Source organism: Zonotrichia albicollis, chromosome 2 (assembly GCF_047830755.1).
Source record: "Zonotrichia albicollis isolate bZonAlb1 chromosome 2, bZonAlb1.hap1, whole genome shotgun sequence".
NCBI classification, from domain to species: domain Eukaryota; kingdom Metazoa; phylum Chordata; class Aves; order Passeriformes; family Passerellidae; genus Zonotrichia; species Zonotrichia albicollis.
In genome coordinates this window covers 27,076,692-27,093,645 of record NC_133820.1, presented here as the reverse complement: position 1 = coordinate 27,093,645, position 16,954 = coordinate 27,076,692, and the positions used below count along the sequence as shown (strand labels likewise).

General features: G+C 38.3%; 1 protein-coding gene across 5 annotated transcripts in view; it reads right to left on the bottom strand.

The window, feature by feature from the left end:
* Positions 1–617: 617 nt before the first annotated feature.
* The window catches only part of MAP7D2 (MAP7 domain containing 2), an 81,719-nt gene continuing 65,382 nt past the window's right edge, over positions 618–16,954 (bottom strand). For all 5 annotated transcript variants that reach the window (XM_074534634.1, XM_074534630.1, XM_074534631.1 and 2 more), the window contains 9 exons: positions 10,598–10,818; positions 10,082–10,208; positions 7,978–8,182; positions 7,755–7,859; positions 6,528–6,581; positions 5,318–5,396; positions 4,430–4,616; positions 2,803–3,082; positions 618–2,239 (listed from right to left, as the gene is read on the bottom strand). In XM_074534634.1, coding sequence (XP_074390735.1) covers positions 2,833–3,082; positions 4,430–4,616; positions 5,318–5,396; positions 6,528–6,581; positions 7,755–7,859; positions 7,978–8,182; positions 10,082–10,208; positions 10,598–10,818 — 1,228 coding nt within the window. In that variant the 3' untranslated portion in view covers positions 618–2,239; positions 2,803–2,832. The remainder of the gene's footprint in view (positions 2,240–2,802; positions 3,083–4,429; positions 4,617–5,317; positions 5,397–6,527; positions 6,582–7,754; positions 7,860–7,977; positions 8,183–10,081; positions 10,209–10,597; positions 10,819–16,954) is intronic.

The window sequence follows — 16,954 nt, the reverse complement described above, 5'->3', positions numbered from 1 at the left end:
GAGTCAATACAAATGAAATGAACTGTCACCATGGAAAGTATTAATATCCTTAATCATAAAATCAGGCTGTCTCATTTGCAATTTTGACTGAAGTGATGGCTTAAAAAAATATATTAAAAAAATCTCCTCAGCATTTCACTAGAGAACTATCAGCAGCTCCAGGCTGGTTGCTTTCTAAGCAGCAGTGTGTGCACATAGCCTGAAGTTCAGCATTTATGTCATGGGCACTCTTAGAGAACAGCCCTTGCACACTAAACAGAAGTGTCTACTTACCACAGCTCTCATGTTTTCTTTTGCTTATTTTGTTTGCCAGAGAGCAGATGCTGGGGCTGCAAACTGGCCCTATATTGTCACCAGCCCTCTGGATGGCACAATTGGGAGTCCTGACCTTGAGGCTCTTTGGCCACCAGCCTGCACTTGTCCAGTGTATTGGCACCTCAGAAAGCAAATGGATATATGGCAATGGGAACAGTGGTGAAATATTCTGAGATTTTGCCAACTGCTCCTTTCTTCAGTACTATACTCTCCTTCAGAAAACACCTCAGAACAAATTAACATACATGTATTTTTAAATCAGTCATATTGTTGTGGGGAAAAAAAAAGTGCTAAGAAACAAGTCAGATTCATAAATGAAAATGTATTTCACCTTTATACATGCTATACAGGTCATGCAAATACAGAAATCTACAGGTTATACAATGACACCATAATAAAATATAATATGACATTTGTCAAACACAGTGTATTACAGCAAAACAAACTGTTTCTGTTTGTTTATTATTTAGGAAATAGATGAAGGACTAATTTGGAAGACACAGTACCATGCTACAGCTTACTGCACAGTCAAAAGAAAGTATTTCTTGAAGTACACTAACATAAATAGAGCTGGGTTGTTGTAGGTATGATTTTTTTAGGCATTGCACATCATGTCACTGGTTACTTTCCCACTGCTGACTTTTAAGAGCACAAGAATGGTGCTACAACTGAGGTCAATCTATGCTGTGAACTCTTACATGTGGAAAAAAAAGGAAAAAAAAAGCCAAACACCCCCTCCCCACCCCAAGTTTTCACATTTTTGGTGCTAGTATCCAAAGAGAGTTGTATTTATAATTTATTCTTATAAGGGACTGGACAAAATATCCTCAAAGCAGCACCTAATCTAGCAAAAATGTTCACCAAGAGAAATAAAGTTGACACTGTGCAGCACATGACGTCCTGACCTTGCACATCGTGCTGTGGACTGTTCCACACAGATGTTTACAGAACGTCAAGGGCGCCCAGTGCTCCCAGTGCGCATTTTTTGCCCTTTGTGTTTCTGACACTCACATAATGTTTTGCTGCTGACCAAATCCCATTTTGTTGAGCCTACAGGAAGACAAAATACTTCTCAGTGTGATAGAAAGCCTGCTGGTATCAATCAAGTGTCTGCATATTCAAAGGTTAATGTGTCACCTTCCTGATCACTCACTCGGATCTACTACAGCTACACTACACACATATTCAGGGGTTATACTTGGCATTTGGCATACTTTGCTTACAAGTGCTACACAAATATGATTTCAAACACAGTTGATAGTTGCTCCCAGACTAATTAATATTAACTGGTAAGTGCCACTAGTGACTAAAAGTGTCAACATAATCATAAAGGGATAGCTCCCATACTCCACAGTCAATAAGAAGGCTCTTTTGATTCCAGCAGCTATGTTTTTCAAGCCTCTTCAGCTACAGTTTTGAATTACACACCTCATAAAAGTTGCCATTAACTCCTTTTAAAGACAAAAAAAGATAGGCACAAAACTAAAGTACAGTATATTATTTTGTTTCAATGCACTGTGGGCAAACCCCATCATTATTTACACGAAAAAGATGTCTAAATGGAAATAGATGAAGGACATGATCAAGCTTAGGAAATAATTATTTAAAAATAAAATGCACAGGTAAAAATCACAGTGAAGTGTTGAGATGAATTTTAAAATAAAGAAGATATAAGTGCTTTATTAGCAGCTAAAGCTCAAATTCTAATGCACACTGTCTTCCCTGAAACATCAAGGCTCTAGATCATTGGTTTCTACCAAAAGCAGCCAGTTATTCAACATACTCCCTGGGAAGACAAGTTATATTCAGCTCTGATTATTTGAAATCCAGTGTTCAAGGACTGCAGAAGCTTTTTCAAGTGACAAGCTCATATTTTACTGCCAGTAGCATCACAGGGATATATATCCTCCAGAAATTGTTACCTCTGTCAATCAAAGAGAGAGAGAAGACTATCAAGTCAGCTACACAAGTTAGATGACCTCAGTTTTGCTATTTAGAGAATATACTCTTCCAAAAACCCTGACTATAGCTTTGTACTTTGAAACTGTCACTGAAGCCTACTATGGATTTTTACTATGCTGGCTTTTCAGGGTGTGTGATTCTACACTGCAAGTTTTACAGCAGCAAAGAGAAAGCAGCAGCAATAACTACTATGGCCTAGACTGGCCCCACTTTTAACTGTTTTCTTCATGCAAATAGGCTCCAAAGATATGCAGGAAAAGTATGGTATTAATGAAGAAATTCTGGATGCCTAAAGGAAATGTTTCCATTTACCAGATACTTGTGGTTGCTATGATACAGTCAGTTTGCATATGATGCCAATCTACAGGCAGCTGCAAATCTCAAAAATTATGTTGAATTTTAATACCTAGGAGAACAGCTTTCTTTCTTTCTTTCCCCACACTGCCATGTGTGGGGAGAGATATTCTGGGGAACTAGGAAGTAATCACAGCAATTTATCATAAGATGTTTATCACAATACTGTACCTGTATCAGTTCTGCTGAAAAGCAAGGCTGTCAACAGATAGAATTAAGTGTATTTTCTTGTCCTGGGCTGTTAAATCCCTCAATCAAGTTTTTGTTACAGTCATCTAGGCTAAGGGTATCACTGGACATCTTGGAGTAGGTAGCTTGGCCTGTGAAATCCAAGAGGTCTTCAAGAGCCTTGGCATTACTTGTCCCATTTTGGTCCAAAGAAACACCTGGCATGAGTTCATTCATGGGTGAATATTCAGGGATAGAGATAAGTTCTTCTTTTGAAACCGGGCTATGCAAAAGATAAAGGAAGAAAGACACAGAATAAGAGGTCTATAACTTTTCATTAGGCAAAAATCAAGTTAAACCTCTGACTGTTCAGAAACTACCATGCATCTTAGGGCAGCTGCAGCAAGATTTTACCTAGAGAATGTCCTAATTTTAAAAAAATATATATTGCCCTGTAGTGCATTTTAGTTTGGAGAAGAGAAAGCAGAGGAAGGCTTTCACAGACATTTCTTAAACTATGATGTGGTGGTGGATGAGTTGAGAGCAAAACTATTATACATGAAATCCTACAACACAAAGTGTCAGGGGTGTCCAATGCCACCAGTAAGAAACTGGGTTTAACAGGGATCAAAGAACAAAATCTACTAGTGAGACTGTACTGTACAGACTGCTTCCAGGTGAGGTCCTAGACACAAAGAGCTGCTAAAAAAAAAGAGTTGGATAAACTCATTGGCAACATGTCAACCAGTGGCCACTTAAAAGGCCAAGGCAGACTTGTGCCCTCAATATCCCTAAGGCTACACTTCAGTGATCTTGGACTGCAGGAAGTGCTAGGCTCATGTGCTCTCCCTCACTAGTTTTTCTTATTGATACTCTCTGAAACCAAATATTGGGCTGCACAGTCTTCTGGCTGGTCCCAGCAGGGCATTTCCTATATATTAATGCATATTTGCTGGAAATACAATTTGCTGGAGACAGTATAAGAGGTTCAACTGGCTTACTGATTAATGAAGAACAGCATTAAAATTCCATGTTTAAAATTCAGATCTAGCTTTGACTTAGCAGCCTTAAATTAACTGCCTATATATATGTGTGTAAATAAAAAAACTTCAAATTAAAAATCCTTCATTTTTGCATGTCCTTCCATCAAAATGTGAGAGTATTTAAAATCAAAAAGTTATTTACTGGTTTTCATACATTTCTACTTGTTAAGTACTTAAAATTCTAAATCCATTATTTTCTTTATTCTGTTTGTATGGAGGCAGAAATGCTAATGAATCACAGCTATGCAGCCAAATTAAAAAACAGTGACATCAGAACACTATCTACAGTAGCTGCTTTCACAAAAGCATCTGAAAGGTTTGGGCAAACTTGCATGGAATCCATAAGTAAGGACTGTGGAAGGATTTCAGAGTTCCCTGTCCCAAATATGTGAGAGTGAGATGAGGTTTTGTGGCTCTTGTGCCAAACACGCAGGAGAATCCTGGCAGGAGCAGAACACAGCCAGTGCACACCCAGCTGCCACCATGGGGGGAGGTGAGAAGCAAGGTAGTAAAGTATTAACAAACAAAACCCAAAATCCTTTGTCTCACATGAATCCCACAACCCTACAGGTAGATCCAGTGTGTACCTCACATCCATGGACTGAACCTCATCTGTTGAATCTTCCATGCTGTTAGATTTCCCATCAACAGCTTCCAGCTGAATAAGTCCTGAAACTGACTTCAGTCCATTAGCAACCACATCTTGGGAAGGGATTACAGAAGCAGCACTTTCTAAGCTTTTATTTTTCAGGCAGGTCGCCAATCCATTGATCTCTGTAAAAAAAAGTTAGAATTATGACAGTAGAAACTTTGTTATTTAAATAGTTTTAAGTTACAGACTGAGTAGAAAGGAAGAGTGACAATGCAGTAGACTCAGTTTAATCCATGGCTCATCATACTGTACTGTCATTCCTTTATTCCACTCCAAAAACTGCTCTTTATGCTACATCTTTTAGATTTGAGGAAACAGGAAGAGAATGTTCTACCTTTTATGTCATGTAGTAAAAACCTTAGCCTGGAGAAGTAAACAAAATATAGATAATGTCAGACATTTTATTTAATAATCCTTTAAATGCATATGGGGTTTTTTTACGAAGTGAAATTAAATATAAGATTTAGAGTCATACTATAAAAAGCTTGGTTGTGTGCAAAAATTTTCTACCTACAAAATTTGAAGGTAGGTTGCAGCAATAAAACCAAAAACCAACACTGGCAGACTAGAACTTTTCATTTACAAAAAATGCTACATCAGGTACTAAAATGCAGGAGAAACTTTATTCTGGTTTTGCTTAAGTGGCAAAGTAAAGCTGTCTCCAGTTTCTAACATTTGTCACTGATGCAAATGCAGCTGTTCTTTTTGAGATGAAAGCAAAGAACTTATGATAATACACAGTGCTCTGCCTCAGATCAAAAAAAAAAAAAATCTGAAGAGATTCAACTGGGAAAATAGGTCAGAAAAACATGGCAACTTTTACCTGGCTGGTTGAGAACAAGGGCCTTTGGTTGCTTTTCCACATTCAAAGTTGATGGGATCTCCAGTTTTGGCTCTTCCTTCTGAAATGAAGTAATGACTCAGCTGTATTAGAGGGAGGACTGTAACCTTTATGGAACCAATTGGACTCAAAACTTGTGAGATTGCTCAGGGCCACAGGGTGACAAAGACCAGCAACAGCAAAACAGGACTTTTTTCCCCTTTTTAGTTAGGCATAGCATTTTTTCAAAATTAAAAAAGAAAACATTCTCTGAAAGTAACTGAACAGTTTCCTAATTAGATTATGTGGTTATCACATATCCTCTGAACAGAGAGAGACACTGCTCTCCCAGGATATTCCTGGGAAGCTGTGAGAAAGTTCAGAGAATGAATTAAAACAATTATCTCAATCTCTGCAGCTGGCAGGCAATCTGTGTTTCTCAAAGATGTTTACAAGAAGGAGTTGTTCCTTCTTGATCAAGAGGTGAGAGAAGATTCCAATCAGGTGTTAGGTCCACCACTATAAGTTTTCTATAAGAACTGTGAATTTCTAATAATAAAGTGCTTTTTGATGCCCTGTGATGATGGAGTCTCTGTATCACCTTTGTCTGTCCCTGATACCCCTTTGGTGATAGATTAGAAATGAAAATCTGACAGTCACTCCTTAGCTGGACACAACTGCCTTCTCTTCACTCCCACATTGCTGACAGCGTAACAGAGAGCTCAGTAATGAAATCACTGCCTGGTACAAAGCAGGAAGACACATCAACAGCAGCAAACATTACAGCTCCAACATGCAGGAATGAGCTGCTGCCCCTTGCTAGGTAGTGAGGGGGACAATTATCCTACATGCAAAGGCTGCATAAAAGCTGTGTCTCTGTAGCAGTGGCTGTAACACAGCAACAGTCATTCTGTTTGAAATGCATCTAAAATTTGGGTCTGGAGTGTACACTTAGTACACTAAGTGTGCTAGACTAGATTTACTAACACTCCCCTAGAATTTCATTTCCACATATGATAATAAACCAAAAAACATTTACTACTCCTACACATACAATAATAAACCGAAAAACATTTACTATACTACACATATGATAATAAAACAAAAAACACTTACTACTATCTAGATTTACTAACATGGAACTACCCTAGAATTTGATTTCCACATATGATAATAAAACAAAAAAAATGTGCAACCACATCCTGTTTCATACCTTTATTTCTGGGGTTTCACTCTTCCTTGTTCTCTTCATAATTTCATCTATTCTCTATAAATCAAAATAAATTTCAGGATGAGATGGCAGACAGAATATGTAACACAAGACACAGGGGAAAAAAAAAGACAAAGAACCTTTTCTTTACTGTCAGGCCATCCTCTCTGCCTGTCTTGAAAAAGGGAGAACAAATATGAAAAATAAAGAAAATTAAAGAGATAAAACATCTTGCAGTTGGCTTTAACCTATCAGATCTTAAAGAACATGGCTTTCTCAGCAGGTGCACTTTAGAAACAAGTATTTTAATACCAGGTGTTTGCAGCTATGAGTTATGTTCAGCTCTGAACAAGACATTTGTTTAAAACCAACAGTGGTTATTTTAATCTAGCTGATTTTCCAACTATTTCCTAACAGTGCCTTTAAAAATAGTTTGCCTTTTTGGAATAGAAGAGCAAAACTGAAAATCTGAAGTTATTCTTGCTAGAAATGTGTAAAGCATTATCCTAAAATACTTTTGTTTTCCTTCTTTCTTCATTAAAAAGGAGATGTTATTTGAGATGTAAAACACTTTGGTTTGATATTCTAATCTGCAACTGCAATATGCCTCCAGTTCAGTAGTGAACAGTTTAAAATATATTGGAATAACATGTATGGAGAGATGACTGTAACCAGACAGGGGTTCTGCAGCTGTTCTCTTTCTGCCACACAGCTGTAAACAAAGCTAATTTATGCAGCTTCAGCCATTTCCCTGTGCAGCAGTGGCCAGACAATCCTGTTCCTCTGCATAATGCAACCACAGACAGCCAGGTGGGGGGAAACTTTGTTAATCACAAACTTTCTCAATTAATGACACAGAGCTTTTGTTGAGCAAGTTTTAAACAAAGTCACTCATGTTTCTCAGTAGTTAGTGATGTCCTGGGTTGGACAGCAATCGAAATTTGCCTTGGCATGCCATTCCTTGTTTGTCTCAGGCATTTAACTTTCAGGTGGAGGCGGGCTCTGTGTTTGCTCAGAGCCTAGGAGAAAGTCATTTGCCTCAGGCAATTCCACTTGGTTACAAATGTTGATGTCCATGTTCCCCTAACAGGCAAATAACAAATACTAACTTTGGCATAACCATTCACCTTTAATCTCTCCAGATTATTGTTATTAGATACCACTGGGTGCTTCCTGGGTTGTGTATTTAAACAAGAAATGAAATAATTATCCTGAGATGCAAATACTCACCTTCTTCCGCTCCAGCCTTTCTTGCTCAATTTGCTGCATGATTTGTTCCCTTTCAAGACGAAGCTGTTCAGCTGCCTCACGGGCTTTGATTTCTGCTTCTTCCCTCTAATTAAAATGTGTCAAATATGTTAGGGCCATTATTTATTTCAGGCAGACTACCAAATATTAAGAAGTATTTTTTTTTACATGTATAAAAATTTCACGTTTCTGTTTAAGATGATACCTGTTTCTCAAGTTTGGCTTGGAGCTCTTTTTCTTGCTTTTCCTTTAGCATTTGTTCTTCCTCAGCTCTTCTCCTGGCTTCCTCTTCTGCCTTTTTTCTTGCTGCTTCTTCTTCACGTTTTCTTTCCTCCTCCTTCTTACGAGCTTCTTCTTCCAGACGAAGTCTTTCTTCTTCTGCCTTTCTTTTCTGCTCTTCTCTTTCAAGCCTGCAGAAAATGTAACAGAAGGTTTAAAAGGCTTAATCTTGTTTAGCATGAATCCTATTGAATGTACACGAGTAACTGGTAACACATGCAACAGCACATATTTTCATGAAAGATGCCAGGATACAAGTGAAGTGAAGACATTGAGCACATACTCAGAATTCAGGTTGCTATCAAGGTTTTACTCCTTGGGTTTTATGCATAAAATATTTCATAGAAGTTATAATTTCCATTGAAAAAAATATGTGTGATCAAAGAAAACATTCCTGTTCTAATTTCAATTAGAGTGTCAATAATAAAATTAAGTTTCAAGAACAAAGACAAACTTTCTTCTCCTATACTTGATACCCAGAATGTTGGTATCTATAAACAAGCAAGTTCTTTTATCCTTTGCTTCTTCTGAGGATAAACAAATGGGAAGAGTAGCAGCAAATTCCACAAAACACAGTGGAATACTGGAAGGAGTGGGTCTAAATTCCACCTGTGTTGTTCCCTGGCCCACTGAGGGACATCATGCTCCTTAAAAATTGTTTTTTAAGTGATCTGTCTTATAATTCTATCAGGGCCAAAATGGCAGAGGCTGGTCATTCCACTCCCACCCTGAATCAAGGGTTAAAAGAAACTGAAAGAGTTAAAAGTTTAACTAAATTTAGTTAGGGGGGATAGAAACAATTAAGAATATAGCACAAAGAGTAGAAATAATGAGGGAGAGTTAATTATTAGCAGATAAAATAGTTAAGGCTAGAGTGATAGACCTGGCTGTCTTTACTATGTTTAAAGAAGCAGGATGGGATGCAGATTTAATTGTGAAAAAGAAGAGGACCATAGCCTGCACCTGGGCCCCAAAACCTGAGCTATAGCCAAGGGGTTTTGAGTTTACAGCCAAAACTTGCCAACAAGGCAAAAGTAAAAGGTCACTTTGACCTCAGAAGACCACAACCCATTTCAGAACCCACCATCCCATTTGAGGTGAAGACTGCACAAGCATGAAGGAACCTTAGATTCAGTTATAAATACATTTTAATACCAAGGGGGGTGGGTTAGGTAATGAATATGTATTAGGCATTTGGGAAATTATATGAATTATATGAATATGTAAGACTTTTTAGATAAATAAAGAGCTGGAGCCTGTGATTCTTTGGGAATCTCCCATATCTCTGGGAGATGACTCCCCATGTGTCTGGCACTGTCAATAAACATACCCATTTCTAACTTTAACTAGCTGGAGAGCTCTATTCCATGTTTCAACACTGTGTCTGTAGTAAGAAAACCCAAAGCTGGGTTTTCTAGACAAGCAGAATTAGTGATTTACTATTAGAGGTTTGAAGGAAGTGCATGGTTTGCTGACACTTGCAACCAGCATCCCATGTGGAGAACTACCAAAAAGCCTGTTCCCAGAACAGAGCCAGAACTGCACTGTTCAGACAGCAACCTTCATCCTGCCCACACTCAGCCTCAATGCCTGCAGCAGTTGGGCAGGAAGAGAAGCTTCAGGTTAATTATGGATGATTCAAGCTGTGCCATTTAAAGCATATCCTGCTGCTGCAAGACCATTTCAGCTACGTGATCTAGCTCATTTAAAGCCACCTAAAATATTTTTTTCAATGTAAAATACTTCAGGTATCACCATACTGCAGTGTGCAGTACACTTCAGCATGGACATGCCTGAAGTATTTGGAAAAGTAATAATTTATTCAGGGTTCTTGAAGAGGCCAAATTATTATTTTTTAACTTCACTCATCTTGGAGACTGCAAAAGACACTAATGGAATGAGTCTGAAATTAAAGAAATTAACAGATAATATAAACTCCTGCTTGATTCCAAAACTACCACAGTTTCAAGCATCTTCAGTGATACAGGTTAAATTATTAGGTTATAATTTTCATAAAGCAATATAGAGACCTTTCTCGTTCTTCTCTTTCCTGTTTCTCCCTTTCCTCTTGTTCTTTCTGCAGGCGGGCCTGTCGTCTTTTCTCAGCTAGAATTTTTGCAGCTTCTTCTGCATCACTTGTTCCTGCTGTGATCTTCCCTAGGAGAAGACAACCAAGGATGGAAGTCAGGCAGGGAACAAAGAAAGTGTTGAGCAATTCCAGGTTCATTCACTAGGCTGAAATGGGCCTGGTGAAATGGTGGTGAGACACTTTTTTTAAAAAGCATATTTTATAATTTCCAGCAGAAAGAAGATGGAATAGATAAGGGCATTCCTGGATGCCAGCAGTTTCACATCTTCGTTAACAATTGGTACATTTGGCTTTTGGTACATTAGTGAAAACTGTGTATTCACAGGTTCCAGTGTGTATCTTTACACATTCTCATAAGCCTGTGACTGAGCAGCCTCATGAAAAGAACAGCTCATCATCATTTAAAACTCTCAGGGACCCATCAAACCTTGCACTGACATCTTGCAGCAAGGCTCACCTTCAGTGTTCTCAGCCTTTCCAGCAGAAGGCACGTGCTTCTCAGGAGCCACGTCATCAGTGCGTGCTCCTGGGGACTTCAGGTGACTGACATTCTCTTTCTCCTTGTCTGCTTTCTTTTTAGGTGTTTCCTGGCTGCTATTGGAAGCACGATGCTTCACAGGAGAAGCTGGATATTGTTTGGTGTTTTTAGGAGACTGAGGATAAGTCTTTGCAACTGTCCTGATGAGAGAAAACAAAAATCAAACAAGACCAGATGTTACACAGCTTGGAATCAAACTCCATCTTCACATTTCTCTTTCTTTCTTGTCGCTGGCTACAGAGGAGTATCAGCTGTTTTGCACAATACTGAAAAGAACCACCTGGATGCAATCAGAACTTAAAATGCATGAAAGTGACACAGAAGTGCACATGATTACAGAAAATTCTCATTAAAATAAACCAGTAACACTGTCTAAGGTTTAGGTGAGAAATAGGAACTTGTGGACTGCCTAAACCAGTGGTTTTAGTAATGATCATTTCAAAAGAATTCTGTCAACTGTACTGTTTGTACAGTCCTCAACATGTAAACCAAAGCTATGGCTGCTCTCTGTCTGTAGAAATCATAATGAGCTACAGTGTGCTACTTTCATCTGAACACCACCTTGCCAACCATGGTCTTTTTCTAATCATATCTAATTTTCCAAGAAAGCACCAAATACCAGTATATACAAAGGTAAGGCTGGGTACTACTGAGAGACAGAATTGATCAAACCATTATATTGTCAGCAACACTGTTTGAGTTAGTGCATTTTTCAGCACCAACACAACAGACTCCAGACTCCAAACTCAGCCCCTGCAGCTTTTCAGAAGCTGCACTTGTGATGGTGATGCACCAATACACCCCATTGCAGCAATGCACCCCATTGCTTATCTGGCTGTTGCACACTTCAGGGGAAATCAGCTCTGGGAAAGTGGAAGCGTAAAGATCCCTGATATTCACTGAAAATAGGTGCACATAAAGAGAACAGATTACCAGGAAACATAAAACTACACACGAATGCCATTCATTATTTAGGTAACACCAGTAACTAGCACTTGTAACATTAAGAAAGACTGGGATGTGTGACTAAGTAGTATAAGAATAAAGAGATTACAATCTTAAAATAACAACTTATGTGAGTCTCATTAGAATAAATTATCTGACATTAAAGTGAACATTACACATGTATTTCTAACCTTCTTCCTGGATATGCAATTATTATATAAATGTATTATCCCTTATCACTTTTTCATCTACACTATATAGAGTTTCATATACCATAATATGCTTACTGGACTATACACTCATTCTGGCAGACCACAAGCATGAAAAACATGAACAGCGGCTGAAAATCAATGGACTGGAGTGGCAAGTTTTGTACAGATCTGGCTATAGTATTGTGTGGTCAGAGAGTACTATAACTAAAACAGCATTTGCATTGCAATAGTAGAGCAGACAATAAAATCAAGACATCTTTCAACTCCTCCCCAAACTCATGAATTTTGTAGAAAAAAGGGTTCTTTTCTACCATATTAGACTGCTTTTGAAAGAGGTTGAGACATTAGACTACAAGGAGCTCACTCAGAGGTGCCTGGTGCCTGGTTTGTGGGGAGGAAAACAGTGCAGAGTATTGCACCATCCCTACTTTCTTACTCCCACTGAAGAGCCACCAGAGTCCAAAAGCCCTCAGGCTGCAGGAACAGTAGCGCTCAACTAAATTTGAAGTTCAGCTCAGGCTCCCCCAATGCCTGCAGGCCCAGGAGCTCCCTTGGCTGAGCTCAGCTGTAGGTAAGCCTGTTCTTCTTGGCTTCCCAACCTGCTGATCCTGACATGATGTCCTGGCTTGTCCTTGGACTTGCCTCAGTAAGGCCTTTGTTGGCTCTCACAGGGCTCTTGGTTGACCCTGGTCACTTCTTTTGCCTGCCATGGGATGGAGCACTGTGGGCAAGGTCCCTGTCCTTGTCTGTCCTGCTGCCACCCATGACTCCTGCTGTTCCATGACAGAAGCAGGAGTTGGAAGATGTAAACTGGCAAGCCTGATTCCAGTTCTTGACAAAAACAGCAATGGGAGAAGCCAATGAGTTTGGTTGTATTGACCAAATGTGGTTTTAGCATAGTCTTTCGATTCCTCTTTAGGTTATAGATGCATTTCCAGATCCTTCTGACAGCAAAGGCAGATTTCAAGGCCCCACCTACAAGTGTGTCTCTCACATGTGCCTCATCACTGCAGTCATTTCCAACTGCATTTCATAAAAATATAATTGGTAAATAGAAAACATTTTCCTCATGTTTTTCTGCAGCACAGAGGTGCTTCTTGTTAATTAGACACTTCTTCAAAGAAGAGTCCCTTTTTGCTGTCTTTGGTTCACATTTCCAACTTTACCACATGTTCCTTGCAATGCTTTTGATTTAACTGTTGTGACAGGAGGAGCAAAACAAGCTAATAACTGAGGCTGAGTCATTCTCAGTATTAGTACAGAAGTCATTGTTCTCTAATAAAGACATGACAATCAAAGAGGTTGGTAGGAAGGAGTTTAGTCATGAGAGCCACATATCTTGCACTGCATAGGCATTAGAGCAGACTGGTTGTACAACTCAGCTGTTGGGATTAGAAACATGTGCTGAATGTATTATTTAGCTACTGCAACTTTGAACTTTTAGACATACAGTATTTTTTTAACCAAAGTGCGACAGGCTCTTAGACCAGAACAACAAGAAAATAGTAGAGCTTCATATAAAGTAGCTGAAAGTGAGAAAAATAGAAGACTGATTACTGCAAGGATGAGAATAATGCAGTGTGTAAAGTGCAAAGCTGAGAAAGTCCATCAAGAATAAGAATCTTTTTTCAGATTTTTTATATCACTTCCTGGATGCCAGTAGAAAGTATTAAATTAACATTGTTTTCCTCCTTGTATTTAAAACATACTTGCAACTTAGCATCTTTAACATTCCTTGACACAAGCAGAACTGTTATTGGAAAAAATAACTCCTTCTAAATAGCATTTAAGTTATGCAGCTTTACACCAAAAAGAGCCAAACTTAACTGAAAAGCCAGGAACATGGAAATATTAAGAAAAAAAATGATAATCACTTGTATAGGAGCCTGTTTAGGTTTAAACCACAGTAAGAAAGTGGGAAACACAGAATTATGCCTGATAAGGATTAGAGAATTAAGATAAGAAATCACTGAAGGCCAAGAAGTGGCAGCATGTAGTTGTCAGACATCTCACTCATTCTCAGTAACTAGATTTTACAGGGGAATACAGAAGCACCTTCCTCTCTCCAAGAAGACATTCGTTTTCTCACCTAACTGCCCTGAGGGCAGCAGCATGAAAGAAGCTGCCCCCTACATGCTCTGCTAGAACATCTATCAGGTGTGAGGATCCACTGATTCTTAATTACCATGGCTCCTATTTAATTACAAAAGAGATAGTCCATTCTGCAGAACAAAGTCTCAGGAAGAGCATATGAGGGGTTCTGAGCTTACTTTTGCTAAGCACAGAAAATAAAGCACATGTAGCACACAAATAATAGGTCACATCCAGCTCTGGCCATAAACAGAAGGGCAGAGAACAGCAAGCTCTCCTGAAAAGCCAGCTCTGTGGCAGGTCACTGGTTACAGCTGTTCATGGGGCTGACTGTAAATCAGCAATCTTCAGCAATGCCAGAGCTGCATTATTTTTCTCCTTTCTCCCCATTAATTCAACAAAAACTCTGCTGAAACCACACCACAGACCTGCACGTTCTCAAGCCTGCTTTCTGACATTGCTCTGATCACAGCTATTTCTGGGTTCTGACTTTTTTGTTCTGTGCCATTTTCTCAAAAGCAGTTTTCTTTCATTCTTAGTTTTGATCTTTTGTAACCAAAGACAGATTCATTTCTCTTTTACATTTCTTAAAAGAGAAAAAACTCAGCATAGGTCTGTAGAATAGTTTTTTTATTAGCTGCATTATTACAGATGTTTCAAAATGGTGAACTGGCCTGTTATCTAGCTAACTGCTGAAAAATCCCTCAAAGTACTCTTGAACAAACATTCTACCCATTGTTTTTATCTTTCCAAGTCAACACAAAAACTAAGAGTAGCAAATGTAGCACATACAAAATAAAATCTAAAATGGGTCACTGCAGGACATAGAAGCTACTTCTGTGGGGAATTCACCACATGCAGACACCTTTCCAATAACTCATTTTTAAACATTTTACAAGTCTGAGTGCACTTTTTTGTACTATACTATGTGCACATTCCATCACTATTCTGCAATTTGAGCATGCACATTTGTGACATCAAAAGTGTTTTTCCCCCAGACTACAGGGAGCTGTCACCCAACAAAACCACCAGGTAAGGGGTCCAGTTAGAACCATGAGCAAAGGAAATGATCTGGAAAGGAAACATGAACCACCACCCATCAGCAGCACCATCCATCAGTCACCTTCCCCTTCCCTCATGAGGTTATGCTTTGGCAAAAGAATGTGACACAGGCTTGTCAGAGCTTTGATTTTATTCACTGGCTTACACTATGGCTCATCTAAAGACACTCAAAACTAAATCTTACTTCCTTGATTCAGTCAGGTGCCATTGGTTTATTTAGGGACTATTTACCCAAAGACATGAGAAGGACACAGGCTTTATTGCCTTCCTGATCTATAAGAAAGCACACTTAGCTATTCTCTGAGGGATACTGCAGGAATAAACTGATTAATGTACAGATCTTTGAAGATAAAGCATAAAACAAAAAATGACCCAAACCCCTCATCCTGTTGTTATTGATCCTGTGAGAGATCTGAAGAAAATGAGCACTTTACACCATCAGTATCCAATAGCAACTGAAAAAAATTAAAGACAATCTCTCAATTGCTCAAACACCCTAATCCATTAACTTTCATCTTATCCACATTATTAAGATTCAAAGTAATAGTTTTAGATTTCTTTCTGTGACATTTCCTGACATATTTACTTTTTCAAATAACATCATGTTTTGAATTTCTTCCCTGCTTTTAATTGTTGTTCGGCGTATTTTGATTTTTTCCCCTTTTCTCCTTTTTATATCTGTATCTGTTCACTCATGTCAGATATAATGTTTTTGGGCTGACCTTTTTTGCTTTCTCAGTAAAATTTACCCATCCAAAACATTAGTATTTTATTTATGTAATTACTGCTACTCTCTTCTGCCATTAATCACTGGGGCTCTTTAGGCTGAGGTTTTATTGTCTTGTTTGATAGTGTTTCAGTTACTTTACCATGATTAAAAAAGCTTTTTATTTAATAAATAATGAAATAACATATTTAGAAGACAAGTTACTGCCAGTCAGAAACCAAGATGACAACTGTGAAAAACTGGTAACTAGAACAACACCAAGAAAACTTGAATGCCAAGCCACATATTCTTAAGAAAAGAAATGTATACAGCTAATTGTCATGTAAATCATTGGCCATACTTGATTCTTTCCTCAACAGCTTTAAAGGTTAAGGTGCTATGCAGGATCACTAACTACTAATGCTGTACAATATGTGTTCTTATTTCTTCCAGGGTATTTTTTCAGTCATATAGTGTGCTAGAAGGAGAAAGATTAAACATGTAAAAGATTGTTAGGTTTGAAAGGAGAATGAGCATTTGTATACATATTTAGTCAGACTAAAATTATACTTGAATGTCAGATAATGATCTTGCTGGTCTGTGGATTTAAATACAGGCAGTTAGGCTTTTGGAACTGTCCTTTAGATTGTATAATCTTATCTCCTCAATGAAAATTAACAGTGGAATTTGAGTTGTATGAAAAAATACATATATTATCACTATTATAATCTATATATAATAATACAATATGGTCATTAGGACACTTTTAATTTTAGAATTATGAGGGGAAGTTTTGAAAGTGCTGAAGCAGAACTCTCTGCGATCAGTAACAAACAGGGATTTAAACTCTATTTACTGTATCTCTCATAAGGTCAAGAAGGGTGTCCTAATTGGGCCACGTTAAGATTAAATGCTCAGTAATACATTCCTAGACATGGTCAGAATCAGATTCCCTTGAGAAAGAGAAGGAGGGGGGGAAAAATAAAAAGAGATCACTACTGTGGCTCACAGTCATAGAGAAACCCACCAGTAGGCTTCTTACTTCCTCCATGCAGCATCTGTTTCTTCTTCTAAAAACAGTACTCCTTATAGGCATGAAAATATTTTCCTGTACAAAGGTGGTTATAATTTGCACCTCTGGGAAAAAAATTATCCAAAATTTCCTAATCTTTCATCGAAATTAGTGCTTCAAATTAAGACTGGACATACCCTTTCCATAAAGCACTAAAGAGCTGTCTCCAAATAACTTTTTCTTTTAAC